The 18,114-nt window shown below is 42.6% G+C and overlaps 1 protein-coding gene across 1 annotated transcript in view; it reads left to right on the forward strand.

The window, feature by feature from the left end:
• Nucleotides 1–254: 254 nt before the first annotated feature.
• ncf4 (neutrophil cytosolic factor 4) overlaps nucleotides 255–18,114 on the forward strand; it is a 31,447-nt gene continuing 13,587 nt past the window's right edge. Inside the window, exons 1-6 of the mRNA XM_071515007.1 lie at nucleotides 255–398; nucleotides 1,600–1,684; nucleotides 1,875–2,034; nucleotides 9,007–9,077; nucleotides 9,953–10,080; nucleotides 14,569–14,617. Of these exons, the coding sequence (XP_071371108.1) occupies nucleotides 367–398; nucleotides 1,600–1,684; nucleotides 1,875–2,034; nucleotides 9,007–9,077; nucleotides 9,953–10,080; nucleotides 14,569–14,617 (525 nt within the window). The 5' untranslated portion in view covers nucleotides 255–366. The remainder of the gene's footprint in view (nucleotides 399–1,599; nucleotides 1,685–1,874; nucleotides 2,035–9,006; nucleotides 9,078–9,952; nucleotides 10,081–14,568; nucleotides 14,618–18,114) is intronic.

The following is an 18,114-nucleotide window of genomic DNA, read 5'->3' on the forward strand; positions in this document are numbered from 1 at the left end:
GGTAATAGTGGAAATACTGCAGTAGCCTATAAATGCCCTTCAGACTGGTTATAAGCCCATTTTAGCTTATAGCTGGAGACTAGAATACATGAATTGGTAAGATTTTCTGCGCAGCGTTTAATTCACCGCTGCTTCATGGGACGCACCAATTGCCAAACCCAGTGAATTAAACAGCATCCTCTGGTCTTTTTTTAGGGAACTCTCGCTTCCTGTAGCCTAGTTCCGCACAGTAGCGCCTGCAGACTTTCGGACGCAGTCAGGGCTGTCGGCGGTGTGTGTGTATGTGTGTGTGTGTGTGTGTGCAGTCTTCACTAACAGAAGGCAAAGTTTCTACTTCTGGCTACAGTCAATACTATACAGAGCATCATGTCGCTGCCAAGGCAATTACGGGACGAGAGGTGAGTGTGTTTCGCTGACACTGGAAATATGGAAGTATAACTATAATATCCCTATAATATTTCTATAAGGACTTAAAGTGAGCCGGAGGGACTCAATATAACGACTTATAGTGACCTTATCGTACTTTGTGGTACTTCTATTTCCTATGGTATCACTGTAATATTCCTATAGGATATTAAATATATAGCGTAGTTCATAGTTTTGCTATGGTCTTTCAGTAAGTTCCTTCTAACGTGTATTATTAGGATAAAGTACAGTATAGTTTATCGTCAGCGGCTCAGCCAGCTGTACCTGAACTGGAACAGGGTAATGAAACTAAAAGTAGACGGTGGTTGTCTGGGTGTGCAGCTGCGGGCAGGGGAGGCTCTTATTTGTTCTTGCATGCCTAATCTTCAAATACTGTACGAGTTATTAAATGCGTTTGGAAATTTCGTCTGGATTTCAGGGGTTTGCCGTTTTTGCTCCTGTCACAGGCCGAACCCATGCAGCACAAAATACATTTCACACATACTGCAGAATATGTTTCGAGATATGTTTCAAAATATGCAAAAAAAAAATGGACAAAATGGATTTGAACATGTAGGTGACACACCCATTTGAAACTGGAAATACTGCTGACAACATACATCACACACAAGCTTGTAGATCTACTGTAATGTCAACAGTGCATCAGACATGACACTGATTTGAAATATATTTTGGACACTGTTAATACTTACTAGTATACTAGCATATATCTGCAAATAAACCCAAAATATATTGTGGCCCCTCAACATATGTACACATTTTTGGGGTTTTTTTTTTGTATATTTTGAAACACATATCTAAAAGTACAGCAAGCACCTTTTCTGCAAGCACATTGTGAGATTGGGAATGTTTCTCAAATTGACTGGCAGTGCTCTTGGTACCAGGACTGACAGTATGTGAAAGCTAAATATGACTTTAATTGCATTTTGAAACTATAAAAGGTTTGTCAGTGTGTATTGTCTGTAAACAGTAGAGTAAGAAACAGACGTGAAGTCTTGTGCCGCGATGGGATGATGATATTAGAAGTTTATTTTCCCTCAGAAATTCCTAATCTTTATAAAATATGACTATATGGCCAATGGAAGTCTGGTACCGGGGCTTTGAAGATGGAATTCTTCTTCATTTTAGTCAATTAGTCAAAAATATAACAACCACACTGTTTCTCTTCCTCAGTGACTTTGACCAACTGCCTCATAACATCCCTGTCAGCGCCACCATCGCCGATATCGAGGAGAAGAAAGGCTTCATCGACTACTTTGTGAGTTAAAAAATGACCTAATACTTATATACAGAGTAGACTACAACACATATGTAAACAGTAGAGATGCGTGGGATGAATGTAAGAAGTTTTCTGGAATGATAATACTGAAAAGAATAACAAGAATGCAAATCTGTTTCTCTTTCATTTTTGCACTCTCTCTCCCTCTCTCTCTCTCTCTCTCTCTCAGACGTTTGTGATTGAGGTGAAGACCAAAGGGGGCAGCAAGTATCTGATCTACAGGAGGTACCGCCAGTTCTTCAACCTCCACCAGAACCTGGAGGCCAAATACGCTCCTGAAGACCCTGAGAGACCGGGACCCAACACCTGCAGCCTGCCTGCTCTCCCAGGTCAGTCTGTCCACAGCCGTGATGAAGACAAAGACGGGTACATCACATCAAACATCAGATTTCACACTGTTCAAAGAAATGTTTGTAAGAGCCTCACAGCTTGCCAGACCGCTCATGATTCCCTCCAAAGTTAAATTCATTTTTTTTTCCAAATCTGAGAGAAACAGGGGAATTCTCTGACCCAGAGAATGTAAACACTCACAGAGTCCGATTTCCAATTTTGTAAAGCTCGTTTCCTGGCAAGAAGGACAGTGTGTGCCACCATGCCTGACTGTGCCCACACTAACAGTGAGCCAGGCTTCAGAGAGGAAACGCTGGTATGTCAGACCCCTTAAATTTCTGAGAAACATTTGAATATGCTCCTCCAAAAAGCCAGACAACTTGGGACAGGACCAGAGGATATGAATGAGGAGAGCTGGTTCTAATTTGCACTGAATCAAGACACAGCGAAGTGTTTGGTCCGGAGATAAGAGCCAGAGAGGAAAACTAGACAACTGTTTTTTTAATAAGGATCGTCCAATCTTTTATTTACGACCACGCCGCTGCCCGTTGACTTCTGTCGGGATAATGATCGCCTCAGTGCTAAGATGCATCCAGAGGACAAACACACCCAGCCTCTACTCCTCCGACTGCAGTGGGTCTTCTGTTCGTTTATGTACTTTGGGGCAATTTTATGGCTCATTTTGGTTCCACGTCCATCTCTGTTTTGGGTTCCCAGTTTTGGTTCTACTGCAGGCTGCATTGCCAAAACACATCGGAGCCTTTATCATAGTGAAACCCTTAATTCCAACAATGAGGGCTACATTTCTCTTTGTTTCAGTGGGAAATTAGAGTAGAATAGAGTAGTAGTAGTGTTATTTTCAGTTCCACATTTTCTCCAGCGGTGTTGGTAATGCTGAAGCTGTGGGTGCTGAGTGACTTTACTTTATAGTGTCATTTCTGCCTTGTCATTCTGTAACCTTCACCTTAAAATGCATACTCATTCGCTCCCCTTCCTGCGTAGGCAGAGGAGCAGGGTTTATGATGACAGCTGGCAGAAATTCCTCCCCGTCCCAGGGAGAAATAAAACCCATCTGAATGTGGTTTCAAAAGATTTGAGCTGCTTCATGTGTCGTAAGTGGATTTCTCATGTGAGATAACGTAAATCAAACATCCTTCCTGTTTTTTTTTTTTACAAATATTCAAAGTGAATTTAGATATGATTTGATTTGCTTGAGGAATTTAAACACGCATTATGTGTAAATTAAATCATCAAGGATGTTGCAGTTAAACCAAAGACTAATTTCCACTGTGGCCCTCAGGGATTTGATTACAATTTAGCTCAACTTTTAATGTGAACCTCCCTCTTCCCCAAATCAAATCCAATTCAAGCCACAAGGACAGAGTGAGAGAATATTTTAGGCACATGCCTGTAGGTCTGCATAATAATGTGAAGATGAACTGAAAACGCTGCGCTGCAGCATTGGCTCCTCAGTGAGATATCCACCATTTGCAAAGAGTGACACCTGCTTTTACAAAAAGATTAATTGCATGTAATTAAAACAAATTAACGCACTTTGCAAAGGATACTGGGTAATTTAAGTCCCTGATTGACAAAATGATAACACTTTTACAACCTGCCTCTTCTATATTTTAGAGATATTGAGTGATGAACCCAAGGTAATTTCTCTCCCCGAAAAAGTATCTAAAGCATTTTGGAGCACTCTCCTCTTTAGACATGTCTGTGGCGATGTTTTATTTTGTCAGGTTAAATATAAATGCCAAAAATTCTGCAGTGCCAACTTGGATCGGGCCGCTTATTCCCACTCAGGCGTGCGACCTACAAGGTCAATTTAAAACCTTACATCAGCGCTTCCACTATAATTCATTCAGAGGGAGTAAATATAACCCACACTGAATGACATTCAAAACAGGCAGGAAATGACTGTTTACAGCAGATGGATGGATGGATGGACAGATGACTGATGCCAGAGGGAAAACACAGAGGAGAGCTGTGAGGAAAAACAGCCATGATGAAGGGCAAGACTTTGAGAGATGAAAAAGGGAGATGAAGAGATTCAAAACAAACATGAGTACAGATTCCATGGCATATTCAAATGGCGTATAGATCGAAGCAGGTATGCAACAAATCAATTGGCCTGTAATTAGCAGCCTATAATCAGCTGATAGACATTCTAGATAGATCATTGGTGACTGGGTGATCACTGTTTCAACTGCCCAATCACATTGTAGGCCTACATTTGTTATTTATGCTCATGTGCCATTTGGCAGTAATTGAATACGGCCCAGAATTGCCAGCAGTATTTTTGGCAACAGTGTTTTGAGACTTCAACCATCTCTCTCCTCCATCCGGACCAACTTCACTCAAGATGTGAAATGCAAGACTAGGGAGAATGAGACGTTGAACTTGCTTCATGCAAATGAGCGGATAAACAAGGGAGGATAGACAAACTGATGGAAGAGGCTGGCTCTGTTGTACAGCTGAGTCTGGACACACTGTAGGCAGCAGCAGAGGGAAGGATGAAGACTGAACTGAACTCCATCCTAAACAACACCGCCCAGCCCTCTATGGTGAGCTGGTGCAGCTATGCAGCACCTTCAGCCACTGCCTCAGCACCCCAAGGTGCAGCACAGAGTGTCTTAAGGGTGCTTTTGGGCCAATACTCATCAGACTGTACAATGCTTCCTGCCCTACTTTTATGATTTTTACCACTTATCTCAGACTCCATATATTTTACAGAAAGATTTATTGGATTGTGCAGCTAGGATCTAAAGATATTTTTGCCTTCTTTAGATATTTCAAGGTAGATAGACAGGAGTGGGGATGACATGCAACAAAGGTCCCAGACCGGGTTCAAACCCAGGACTTAGTGGTTATATTGTGTGTGTACTAGCCAACTGAGCCACCAGGACGCCCAAATAGTCCTAGCAAAAGTTCCATTTTCACAGAAATATAGCTTTAACTGCCTTTTATTAAGTAGAGAATGCACAATAACGAACAGAAATGATTTGAGGAAAATAACCAAACCCACCCACAAGTGGGTGGGTTTGGTTGTGAGTGATGTGTCTCACCCCGAACTGACTGACCTGAAACTGGTTCTTGACTACAGTTTTGTCGCAGTGGCAACAGCATTGTGGTGACGAGTTGCAAGATGATAAGGAGTTTAGTGATGGAGGCTTTGCAGTGTGAGGAGAAAATAAATCAATGACGTCGTGATAGGAGAGGCAATACAGAGAGAGAAAATTACAGAGAAACAGGAAGAGAGAGAAACCAGACATGCAAGCAACAGAGTGTGTGGACATTTAATAAGCTAAGTAACGGAAGGACCGAGGAAGAAAACTCATTGGCCCATGCAAGTGCACTGTCGTTAAAGAAGATTAAGCACTTGGGAGGAAGTTCCTAGACCGGCCACAATGAAACGGAAACTTTAAATTAGATAGAGTCACCGCATACAATAAAGATGCCAGAGGCTGAAGGTCAGGGTGAGCAGGGAGACGCCTTCAAGTGCAAGAATCAAAATCACGGAATTTACCAAATACACTAAACATAGAGGAATTTGTATTGGTGGCATTGGTGCAGAGATATATTGACAACTTACAAGGTAATACAGTATATACCGATGGAGAAAACCATGGGGAACATGGGATAGCGGCACTCCAAAAATATGGTGCTCTGATGAAGGCTTCGTGCCAAAACATGTTAGCCTGATGAAGCCAAAATAAAAAATAAAAAAGTAAACTGAGACTCCGTCTTGCTGTTTTCTGGATTTTTGGAGTGCCGCTATCCCACGTTCCCCATGGTTCTCTTCATGTTTTAGTGATAGCAGAGCACTGTGCCAAAAGGGCCAAAAGTGGAAGTGCACCTGCTCTACATTACAGCACATACTGATACTGTATACTGATCCATGTTACAGGGACAACAGGAGCTCACATACAGTGCTAAAGGACAGTGTGAGACAGGTAGACTATGCATGTCACTCTGCATATACAGTACATTCAGCACTCAATCACTGGCTCCTCTGCAGTATATACGTGTTTGTCCCCCTGTCCTCATCTGCTAAGTGGCTCCAGCTTTATTCTGCAGCTTATTGTTTTCCCATAAGTCTATCTGTCTGAAGGCCGCCGTCAATGTCCATATTGATTAGGGGAGGCTGGAAAACTCCATCGGCCCCAATAAAGCTTGATGTCTTTGAATGGCTGGCGCTGACCATCGATTTGGGAGAGATGACGACAGAGAGCGGTGTGTGTGTGTGTGTGTGTGTGTGTGTGTAGATGTGTGTGCACACATCATATAGATGGTGAATCGAGTTGCACTGTAGTCGCAAACATATTGACTTCAGAACTTGTCTTGGGACTCACATTACTTTACTTTTAGTATTTAAATCAATAAAACATTATGGTTGGTTTAATGTTCAAGGTCACATTTCTGTGTTCTATGCAGCAGAAAGTAACTATGTTTCTAACACAATGAGCATCATTTCTTTCAGTTTTTGATGGTTAGATGGTACAAAGCCTGTAGAACTGAGTGAGAGCCAAACCTTCCCCTGCAGCCAATATGTCTATCTTTGGTAACAAATATCCATGTTGGAACCCAGCAACAATGGAGGCATGGAGACTTTGGCTAGCTTGGAAAGTAGCTGGCTGGCTAAAAAGGTTTGATAGGATTCGGGTTAGGGTTAGTCTAGGACCCACTGGGATCTCCCCAAAGACCCAGTTTGAGACCCAACATTATTGAGCTTGACTACTCCAGTTACTAATTAACAATTCTAAGCAGGTAATCTGTAATCTGTAATCGATTACATTTTCAAAGCAGCCCTCACTCCGGCCCTGTTCCTCCTGTCTTCTTATCTGCACCTGCTGTGTTGGGATTTAACTGGAGCGCTGCCAGAGCCTGATGTTTGTATTACAGTCTGTTCCTGCAGGACTACAACAAGGCTTCTGCTGTTCTCTGATCTGATCACTGTTTCCTCTGTTCTTCTCTCTCTACCTCTCCCTTCCTTTGATCTGTACAGTAGCTATGCGCTGTATGCCAGGCGTGGGTCAAATACTACTATGCACAAATGAGTCGGATTCTTGGCATTTGTTATTAACCTGCTTAGAAGACCAGAAGGGTTTACCACAAAGGAGGGCGCAATGAATGCCAGAAAGTTGGAACAATCATTGGAATCTATTTGAAAGGTCTATCTATCTATCTATCTATCTATCTTTCTGTCTGTCTGTCTGTCTGTCTGTCTGTCTGTCTGTCTCTCTCTCAATATTTTGCATTTACATTTTCATTGAGTGTACTGTGAAAGTTCTGCAAGAGACAAGACTTTCTACAAACTCTGATTTAGTATCTGCCACAGAGGAGTCGGCCGGATAATATTAGATCCGATGGGTTTAATTGCAGTGCTGGATCTCATCAGGCCGGGATGGGAATAAAAAAGACAGAGGGGACAGAGCAGGGAGATGGGTAGCAGCGAGAACAGAATAAGTGAGTGGAAAAGGAGATATGCGCCTCATTTTTAAATGGGTTGTTAATTTTTTTTTTTTTTTATGAACGATCAAATTCAACCCAGTTTTGATTCTTGAAAAATGTGATCTTGATGCCAAAATCTGTCGTTTTCATTGGTTTTCTCCAATCTTTTTGTGATATATCAGTAGCCGTAACTGATTTCAGTCGACATGCAAGGTGTAAATGCCATGAATATGAATTTAGTATCTTTTTGTCATATTAGTCTAAATGTATGAACTGCTATTTTGAAGCAAAAACAAATCCCTCTACCTCTCCTCTTAGCTCTTGTTATTTCTTTGACTAGCTAACGATCATTACTGAGTCACAGGAATATTGTTTGGGCTAAATGTAAAACGTAAATCGAAATGATCGTACAATGGATTCAAAGAGCGTTTTCCTAAATGAGGCCTCAGGTGATGGAGAGACATGAGTGAATGAACCAGTTAGTTTATCAGTTAAGTGAGTAAATGAGTGAATCAGCGTGTCAGTGAGTGACTGAGTGAGTTATTGTGCTCGAGAGTGACTGAGGGAGTGAGACAAGAGAGAAAATGAGAGAGCAGAGAGGGATGGATATTATGCCTGAGGGTCATTAAGACTGTGCTAAATTTGATTTAACAGCAGTGTTAGATGGCCTTGGATGAATCGTTGAGCGGCCTGATTTAGAGCATTAGGAGTCTGCACAGCGCCTCGTAACTTTGGACTGGAGTTGGTGTCGCATTAGAGATGAAGGGCAATAAGTCCGCACTCTCATAACGGATGTGTTGTTTTCAAGAGAAGCGTTTGTCTAGTTTGGGGCAACACAAGTGTCTCTTATCAGTGCAGTATGTTTAAAAAAAACACATATTGCCACGATAATCTATTCTTTTACACACGTGTAGAAAAGTAACTAGGGTGTATTCTAGCTCCAAGAGAACTGACTCCAGGTCTAAAACTCAATCTTGCTTGATGCAGTGACTATGTAAGCCACTTTTTCACAGTCAAAATGTGTTTTTTTTATTTTTTATTAGGATAACGTCTTTGTTTGCAAGTGGAAACGGTGGAAAAGTAACTTGGGTGTATTCTAGCTCCAAGAGAACTGAATCTAGGCCTAAAACTCAATCTCGCTTGATGCAGTGAGTTTGGTATTTGCAGCTTTTTCACAGTCAAAATGTGTTTTTTTGTTAGGAAAAGTCTTTGTTTGCAAGTAGAAACAGTAGAAAAGTAAGTTGGATGGATTCTAGCTCCAAGAGAACTGAAGCCAGGTCTAAAACTCAATCTCGCTTGATGCAGTGAGTTTATATTTGCAGCTTTTTCACAGTCAAAATGTATTTTTTTGTTAGGAAAGGTCTTTTGTTTGCAAGTAGAAACAGTAGAAAAGTAACTAGGATGTATTCTAGCTCCAAGAGAACTGAAGCCAGGTCTAAAATCAATCAATCTCTCTTGATGCAGTGAGTTCTTATCGGCACCTTTTTTCACGGTGAAAATGTGTCTCTCTTTAGGAAAAGTCTTCATCGGCAACAAACAGGAGATCGCAGAAAGCAGAATTCCTGAACTCAACACGTACATGAAGGTAAGCCCGTTTAATTTTCCACCATCTTTTATTTAGCATGAAGGAGAAGGGTATCTGGCATGCCTGATAGATCCTGCACCGTGCGGCACAGTAGCCTACAACTCAGTGGGCTGAACGATGCTGTAGGTGGATGAGCGCTGGCTGGGATATTTCAGCAGCAGTTTGCAGATGGAGCTCAACACGTAGGCGTTGCTGCTCTCTTCTCTCCGCGCTGCCCTGTGCCCACATCGTGTCTCACTGACTGTAGTTGTGGGACTTTTTGACATGTTTCAGTGTTGCTCCATCGCTGAAAACATGATCTGCTTCTCTCTCTCTCTCCCACTCACTCACTTCTCTTTTTCTGTTTTATTCTTTTTTTTTTTTCCCCCGCAACCTACGTGGTTCTCACTTTGCCACACTTCTCTCGCCTTCGCTCGCCTTGCACTTGCAATCTTTCTCTCTTTTATTTCCCGTCCTTTCATCCGCTCCCTCCACCCCTCTCACTTGTGTCTCCCACCACCCCTTCTCCTTCTGCTCTTCCACCAAGCTCCCTCTCTCCTTCCACCGTTCTTTCTCCGCTTCCCTCTCCAACCATTCGCTCTTTATTCCTGCTCTCTTTCCCTTTCCATCTGTCCTCCCTCTCCACTTTTCTCCCCCTCTGTCTACAAATCTCCCTCTCTCCCCTTTCTTTTCCATCTCTATCCACCCTGCTTCCTTCCCTTTCTCTGCCTCCCTCTCCATCACTCCTTTACTCCTTTCTCCTTCTCTCTCTCTCTGCCTTTCCATCCATCCCTCTCTTCTCCATCATTCACCCCCCTTCCCTCTCATCCCTCCCCCTTCCATCTCTCCCTTTCCTTGATTCCTCCCTGCACCTTTCCCCCTCTCTCTTTCCTCAGAGGTTGCTGGGTCTGCCAACATGGGTGCTGCTGGACGAGGCTCTCAGGATGTTTTTCTACCAGACGGACCAGGACAGCCAACAGCGACCGCGGGCCCTCAGGCGCCTCCGCCCGCCCACTCGCAAAGTGTAAGACCTTGCTAATGCTAACAAGCACAAAGAGAGACTGACAAGCTAGTAAAGCTAAACAGTTAGCTGCATCCCACGAGCGCAAGGAAGGGATGAGTTTAGAGTCGTGGAGTGAGATGCGAGGAGATACGAAGAGTTCATCTCCAAAGCACTATAGATTCACATCGATTTCATCATTCAATATCTCACTGGAACATGCAGTATGGAGCAGTGGTTCTCCACATGGGGTCCGGGGACCACCATGGGTCCTTGAACGGGTTCCAGGGGTTCCCCAGCAAATTGATGAAGTGTTAAACTTCACCATTATTTAATTTACAAGAAGTTAACACAATTAGAGAATGTAGAACAATGACTATTTTGATCATAGTTTCTCTGTTATCTCTCTACAATACAGGTGGAATTCTGGACAAAATCATATCTAACAATAAAAATGTTGTCAGATTTGGGTTCAAGAGACAAAATCTCATCAAATGGGGGTCCGTGGCTCTAATGTGGACTAAATTAGGGGTCCTTTATATGAAAGAGGTTGAGAATCAGTGGTATAGAGGATTCAGGCCAAGATTCACTCAAGGTTTGCATTTGGAAGGCCACACACTATATCACCAAAATGATCAAATCAAAACAACATGCTACTCACTGTGCGCAAGAAATGGTCAAGAAATAAAACGTCTTTGCACTTGCCATATTCATGCATATGTACATTATGTGTAAATCTCATTATAGTTATTTGTAGGTGATGCCATGCAAATCGAGATGGAGTCAAACTCACTAACACTTTGCAACACCAGCTCCCCCAAATGATTGTAGCACATATAGGATCCTTCAAAAGCGGCTTGTCCGTTCAGAATGGCTGCTATCACTGCCGCAAGACACAGACAGCAAGGCAGAGGGTTTTCCATCCTAGAACCTCAGATCAGATCAGAGTCACTTCAATTATAAAGAGGCTTTAGGGTGTGAGGGTGCCAGCCTCGGTGGATCAGTCTTAAAGCTGAAGCAATCTGCGCTTGCAATTGGTGATGTAGGCGCTATTTGTTTGCCCAGGGATCTTTTCGAGGGCTTGTGCCACAACTTGATTTGCATACATTTCTTAGTGAATAAGACAAAAACTCTTAGCTCAAGCCACTGAGGCCATGGACTTACATTTCGATAATTTTGTAAGAGTAGGTTACTTTTTAATTTTGTTTTGAAATGAAACTCTTCATACTGTAAACACATGGAGCCCATGGAGTTTATGTTTTGTGTGGAAGTGGAGGGTTAGTGGGATGTGGATGGAGCCTCCAACAACAGGAGCCTGGCCTAGCATGTAAAGGGAGCGTATCTATGTTCCCAGGGTCCTAAGTTCCCAAGGTCCTATGTTCCCAGGGTCCTAAGTTCCCAAGGTCCTATGTTCCCAGGGTCCTAAGTTCCCAAGGTCCTATGTTCCCAGGGTCCTATGTTCCCCAGTTCAATATTCTGTTAACACACATTAACCCTCCTATTGTGTTCGGGTGACCCGTTTCAAGTTAAAATATTTCATAAATATTATCCACTTTTTTTATTGGAACAAGGATTTAAAACAGCTATATAAACACAACAAAACCAATGGTTATCATTTTATTTGATTTTGAAGGTCTCTAACCCTAACCCTAACAGTTGTGGTCAGGGCTCAGGGTAAACATCTACACACAACCAACCTAACCCTAGAACTGGGGAACATAGGACCCTGGGAACATAGGACCCTGGGAGAGCACATAAGTAGAACTGGGGAACATAGGACCCTTTGTCATGTTCCCATTATGTGCCATATAAATCTGGGGAACATAGGACCCTGGGAACATAGGAATGACTCCCATGTAAAGAGTCTGTCATATAACTGAAATGTTCCAAGTTCAATCCCCTATAAAGAGAAGTGGAAGAGAGGGAGAGGCAAGAAGAAGAGGGAGAGGGTGAGAGGGACACGAAATCAATCGAGCGTCACAAAAAAGTCTGGTGAGGGTTTACTTACGGTCCTAGGCTGCATGGTCTGACGTGCGTCACATCTTGTCAGGCCTGCATGCACTAGCAGTACAAAGGAGTCTGACTTCCCCTCCATTTTGCATTTGAGGACTGCGTCTGACCTCCTGTTTATAATTGATTCACTTAATTTTCTGCAATGGATTATTCTCGTCTGGAGTAGAGGAAGCAAATGAATTCCCCCAAAAGCATAAACCCCGAAATGCTCAAACTATTGGATTTCCATTAATGATTGTCCAAACTAATAGTCATTAGTGACTCAGTGTACTTCAGTTCCCCCCGGCAGACGCACAAAAACAGAAAAGAACAGCCAGTTATTAGCGGGGGACACACTCGTAGATTAGTACGAACTAGTGGTTTGAAATCATCGTAAATAACATCTCAACACCAATTTAGTATGTTTTTTAGTCTGTCAACATCTTAGTCATCGACTGTCAGCGATGTAAGTATTGTGAATTGTACCCTGCGAGTATCCATGGCTTACATGTATCTATACAGCGTGTACTGGAACAGAGGGAATGTTTGTTTTTCTATAAATCTATATAACACTATGATGCTATCTAATGCTAATGTATAATACTTGTTTATTACTTTATAAGCTAACTCCTCTTAAATCCTTGGTCTAGTCCTCAACATATTTTCCCCTAATCAGTCTTTGCCTTCTCAATCAGGCCCTGCTCCTCTTCTGGAAGTTAAATTAAAGTTAGAGAGTAAAGTGAGAGAGAGAGTGGGGCGTCCTGGTGGATCTGTGGTCTAACACACATTCGATGTAAACACAAACATCCTGAATCCGGCCCAAGACCTTTGTTGCATGTCATCTCCTTCTCTTTCCTTCCCCACTTTGTCTAATAAAGACAAAAATGCCAAACGTTATGGTAAGAGAGAAAAAGGCACACTCTGACCCATTAAATTTTCAATTTTCTTTAATAGTTGTTGTAAGAGGAAAAAGGAGAAAACTTTGGCACACTTTGATCCATGCAATTTTCATTACTGAGCTTTCAGTCTAGACGACTGCTGTAAGCTCAGTAAAATGAGTGATGAAGGACATTCAGACCGAAAATTCAGTTATACAGATGAAATTGCATGGAGGCAAGTGTACAAAACTTTTCTTTTTTTTGTTTCTTTTTGGACTTTATTGTACCTCCAGCACATTGGCACCATTTGGCTGGGTGAGCAGTACTCGTTCTACACAAAGTTAAAGTCATGGTGTTTTATGTATTTAACTCTTATTACAGTGAGAGTGTTGCTTTTGGTGTTGTATTCAGGTTGAAATAGGTGCTTAAACCTCTAAAAAGAAACAATTTACCAATACACAGGATCTGATGCAACTGTCTCTTGCACTATTTAATCAGGACGAGTATCCGTCTTGGTAAATTGGCTTGGATGCATAAATCGTTCACTAATTACCGCGGGGAAATATATCTTCATACCCTGTAGTAAAAGAGTATTCAGGGTGAGTCACACCTCCTCCCTTTTGATGGACACTGTTGGATTGAACCTACGAGCTTCTGAGAAATGTTTTGAAAAAACTTTGAAAACTTTGAGTCACTGTCCCCTTACATGACTCAGCTTCACCTTCTTGGCAGCACTGGTGTTCTCCTGGAGACTTATTACCCTTTTCGCTGTCGACTTCCTCATTCATGACAGCAGTTCTGGCCTCCGATTGGTCCAATCCCCAGTGGTGAGGTGTCACCATGGGGAGATGTGGTAAAGGAGGGACTCTCTCAACAGGAAGTGGTGCAAACTCTTCGTTACTTCCTCTCCTCTCGAACCTGAACTGTCCTCATTCATATGGAAATAGGATCAGATTTTTACCAGCAAGTGACATTTCCTCTTGTCTTGTTCTCTTTTAAAATGGTGCCACTTATTTGTTCATTGTCCCACATGCCATGGAGTCTGTTGCATCTTGTCACTGTGCTCCAGCATTAAAATGGCCTGATGGGGGCGCTATAATTAAAGGTCAAAATTTTAAACTCAAATGTGATTTTTCAGACACTGCTGGTCCGATTTTGACAAAACTTGGAGGGATGATGCGTTTTGGCATCGTGGCGCTCTGGCATTTAAAAAAAAATAAATACACAGATTGGACAGAGGGGGAAGGCTATAAATAAATTTGAAACTTTGAAAGGCCATAACTGCTGCTCCACCGGTCCAGTTATGATGAAACTCGGAGGGATGATGCGTCAGGTTGCTGATTGGTCCATGGGCTGCTTGCATCATTCATGTGGGACGACATGTTTAATTGTTTCTGTCTGTTTTTCTCTCTCTCCCTATGCCCCCACTTCCCCCCATCTGTGGCTCTCTGTCTCTGTTTTTTTCTCTCTCTCTTTCTTTTTTATTTCTTTGAATCTTTGTATTTTCTTGTGCTTTTGTTTAGCTTTTTCATTCTGCTTATGCTGCTTCCCCTGACTTATATCCACTGGTTTCTGAATGGATTTGTAAGATAAAGAGGTCAATTTTTTTTTTTAAATTCCATATTGTCTTTGTGTCTCTCAGGAAGACAGTCAAACCGAAGATGGACCTCTTCTCCTCCCCCAGAGCCGAGGTAACTGTAGTTACATGTCTTTGTTGCTTTGGTTACTATCTCCATGGCCACCCACAGAATCACAACTTTTCAGTCAAACAACCACGCAACACACACCACATCACCCCGCACGATCCTGTCAGCAGCCGTCTCATGACACACACACACACACACACACACACTTTGTACAATCCCACCCACGGCACTGCATTACTGAAAACACAATGCACACACACACACACACACAGAAAGAAAGAAAGAAAGAAAGAAATCAAGAGTACACAAACTTATTGACTGACGTGACAGATCAATAAGGGTGACTTCATTCGTCAAGTGGTGTGTCACATTTTTCCTCCTCCCCCTTGCCGCTGTGACTCCGTTGACCTCATCAATAGTTCCCGCTTCGCCTCACTTCCCCTTTTAATTCCTTTATCCATCTCCCTCTCTCTTTTCGTATTACGCTCCCTCTCTCTCTCTCTTCCTCCCGTCACCTCCCCTCTCCCTCCCCTCCTCCACCCTCTATCTCTCTCTCTCTCTCCCTCTCTCTATCTCTCTTCCTCCCGTCACCTCCCCCCGCCCTCCCCTCCTCCACCCTCTATCTCTCTCTCTCTCTCCCCCCCTCGCGTTAAACAACTCCTAAGTTTGTCCTTGTTTTCTTTTCCTCTCTCTATCTCTTTCGGAGGTTGCTGCCATCTCTCATCCCTCTCTCCCCTGCTCTTCTCCTTCATTTTTATTCTGGTCACGCCCTCCGTACCGCCGCCGTGAAAAAAAAGGAAAGAAAAACACTATTTATATTCTGCGTCCGTTTTACCTAGAGGGTGTCAGAGGAGATGTGTGTGTGTGTGTGTGTGTGTGCCTTTTTTGTGGTTGTGTGGCTGTTTTTGAACAAAGGCTCAGGTGTGTGTGTAGGGGAGGGGGGGCGGTGGGGGTTCAGGTTAGGGGTTACAGTGGCAATGATTTGGCAATTAAATTCCTCAAGGAGAAAAAATGGCTCCTAGTCTCCGCATGGTCAGCACAATCTCCGGTTGGCATTTGAACACACAAACACACACACAAACACACACACACTCACTCACTCTCAATAATGATCACCATAAAGTCCACTTTTCAAATAAAGAGTATAGTGTCCTGACAGTGTGTGTGTGTGTGTGTGTGTGTGTGTTGCACCTTGCGCAGAATTGTGTAAGTACCTATGTCTATGTGTAGGCTGTAATGTGAGTACATGTCTGCAGGTTAAGTGTGTGTGTGTGTGTGTGTGTGTGTGTGTGTCCCTGTGTACTTCTGCACCTCTCAAAGTGCATGCACGATTTTGGCCCTTACAAAAAAAAAAAGAGCATTTAACTTGTCATGACCTTGCACTACAGAGAAAAGAGTGTAGCGCATGCACACACACACACACACGCACACACACGCACACACACACACACCGACCGCAGCACTCATTGCACACTCCAGCGGTCTTTTATTGCCAAACTAAGAGCAATAGCTCCATTCTGCCGTGTTCTCTCTCTCGCTGCCTGCCTCCCCTCTCTCCCACACAGTAAAGTAAAACAGTGCTGTACTCTACTCGCAAACCTGCCAGCCTACTCAACATTTATTATAGCGCTCTCTCTTTTCTTTCTCCCTCGCTCTCTCTCTCTCTCTCTCTCTCTCTCTCTCTCTCTCTGTGCTGGAAAGCTGAGTGCTCTTCCCCGTGTTTATGTGTGTTTGTGCGCGTCCTTGCGTGTGCTTTCCAGCACGGTGAAGTGGCTGTTTAACTCCATCCAAACGATGATCAATGGCCAGTCTCAGCCTGATGGATAAGAGGAGAGCGCGGGCATTTGTCACGCCGGCGCTGGCGCTAACGCTAACCGCAACACTCCATTCCACTCCACTTAGCATTAGCTCAGGCTTAGCCCAAAACAGCAATGAGAGTTAATTGCCGTTAGCCGCGGCGCTGCGAGCTACAAACAAGGTCAATGAGACTGGTTGCTGTTGGGTTAGCATTCGTTTTTTCAGCCATGTGTAGCGGGAATGATTTGTCTCGTGTGAGATACTGGAGAGAGAGAAATATGGAGAGACGCAGACATGAATCAGGAAAGTGAGAGATAGAAAAGAAAACAGAGAGAGAGAGAAAGAGAGAGAGATAGAGAGAGAGAGAGAGAGAGCAAGAAAGAAAGAAAAAAAAAACACGAAAGAGAAACAGAGAGGCAGTGGCACTGAAAATCAAACGGGTCCTAATCGACTGAGGTCCGGCCCTTCTCCTTATCCAGAGAGAGCTATTAAAATAGAAATTAGATCCCGTTTTAGATAAAGACCTTCCCGAGGAAACGCTGACATGCCGGTACGCTCAGTCTGTACAGGAAGAAATATGAGCATGCAACCCAGATGTTCATTTATATATATATCAACTTCGATGGCAGCAAGTTCATTGGTGCCTGGTGAGGTAGCTGTAGATTTAGCAGGAATGTCATTGGAGGTTATAGTGATTCAAGACTAGTGGTGTCATTGTATTGCTTTTTTATACTGCGTGTTAATGTTCATACACATACAGTTAAGTAAGAAAAATAAGGTTAAGGTGATAACGTCAATTAAAGCGTCGACAGGACATTTTTCTCCCAATAACATGTTTACATAGATTTATTCAGTAGGTTAGGTTACTTAGAGAAAGGTGTACTGCAGTGAGATTCACCCCATGGCCTGACAAAACTGTCCCGACAAAACCTCAGTCATTAATTTTACCCAAAACCTTTTGGAACATTTCACCATCTTGGTGTTTATGTCCATCTGAAACCTTGAGTAGGTTAATTTCTTTCATGTAATTCTGCAGGAAAAAAGGTTTTGCAGACTGCTACTCGCCATGTCGTCATTTGTGTAAAGAAACACCTCTGAAGTATTCAGTTTGACATTTTTGACATGTTCACATTTAAAAATGAAATCAGATTTGTTTACGTAGCTAAAAGAAGAGAAAAAGGGAAAAACTTGGCAGAAATGTACGTGTTTTAACTGCTTAAACCCATTATCAACCTACTCTTGATCATGATAATTATTGCTTAATCAGGTTCAGATTGGAATAGTATCGTGCATTAAATGTGCCCATGTTTCCATCCAGCTGTCATGCAAAATTTATGGAAACTTTTGAAATGTCGTAAAAACTAAAATGCAAATTAGATGCGTTTCCATCAGCTGGATTTCAGCGAATGTCAAAGAAAATAGTAAAAATCCCCACATCCACGAGAAATATGGAAGGAGTGATTAGTATCAGACAAATCTTTAGTGTCAGCCACGCTTCATGCTTTCATCTGAAGAAATGCACTTGGCAATACACTAATACAAACATTTCAGAAAGTCCAAAGCCACTTTGGAACTGAACCTTTTGTCGGGCCGATGATCTCAAATCAAATGCCAATTATTTATTTAACAACATTTTCTTTAAAAACATTTTCTGCTTCAAGTGAGCATAAAAAACTCTTTTTGCGATATTGAGTAAGTTTTATAGAATTTTGCCATTTCCATTCAGCTTAATGGAAACTCTAACT

This window comes from Centroberyx affinis, unplaced genomic scaffold, assembly GCF_046629955.1.
Source record: "Centroberyx affinis isolate AG114_WGS23_722 - 3 ecotype Tasmania unplaced genomic scaffold, CSIRO-AGI_Caff_v1 ptg000296l_1, whole genome shotgun sequence".
NCBI lineage: Eukaryota > Metazoa > Chordata > Actinopteri > Beryciformes > Berycidae > Centroberyx > Centroberyx affinis.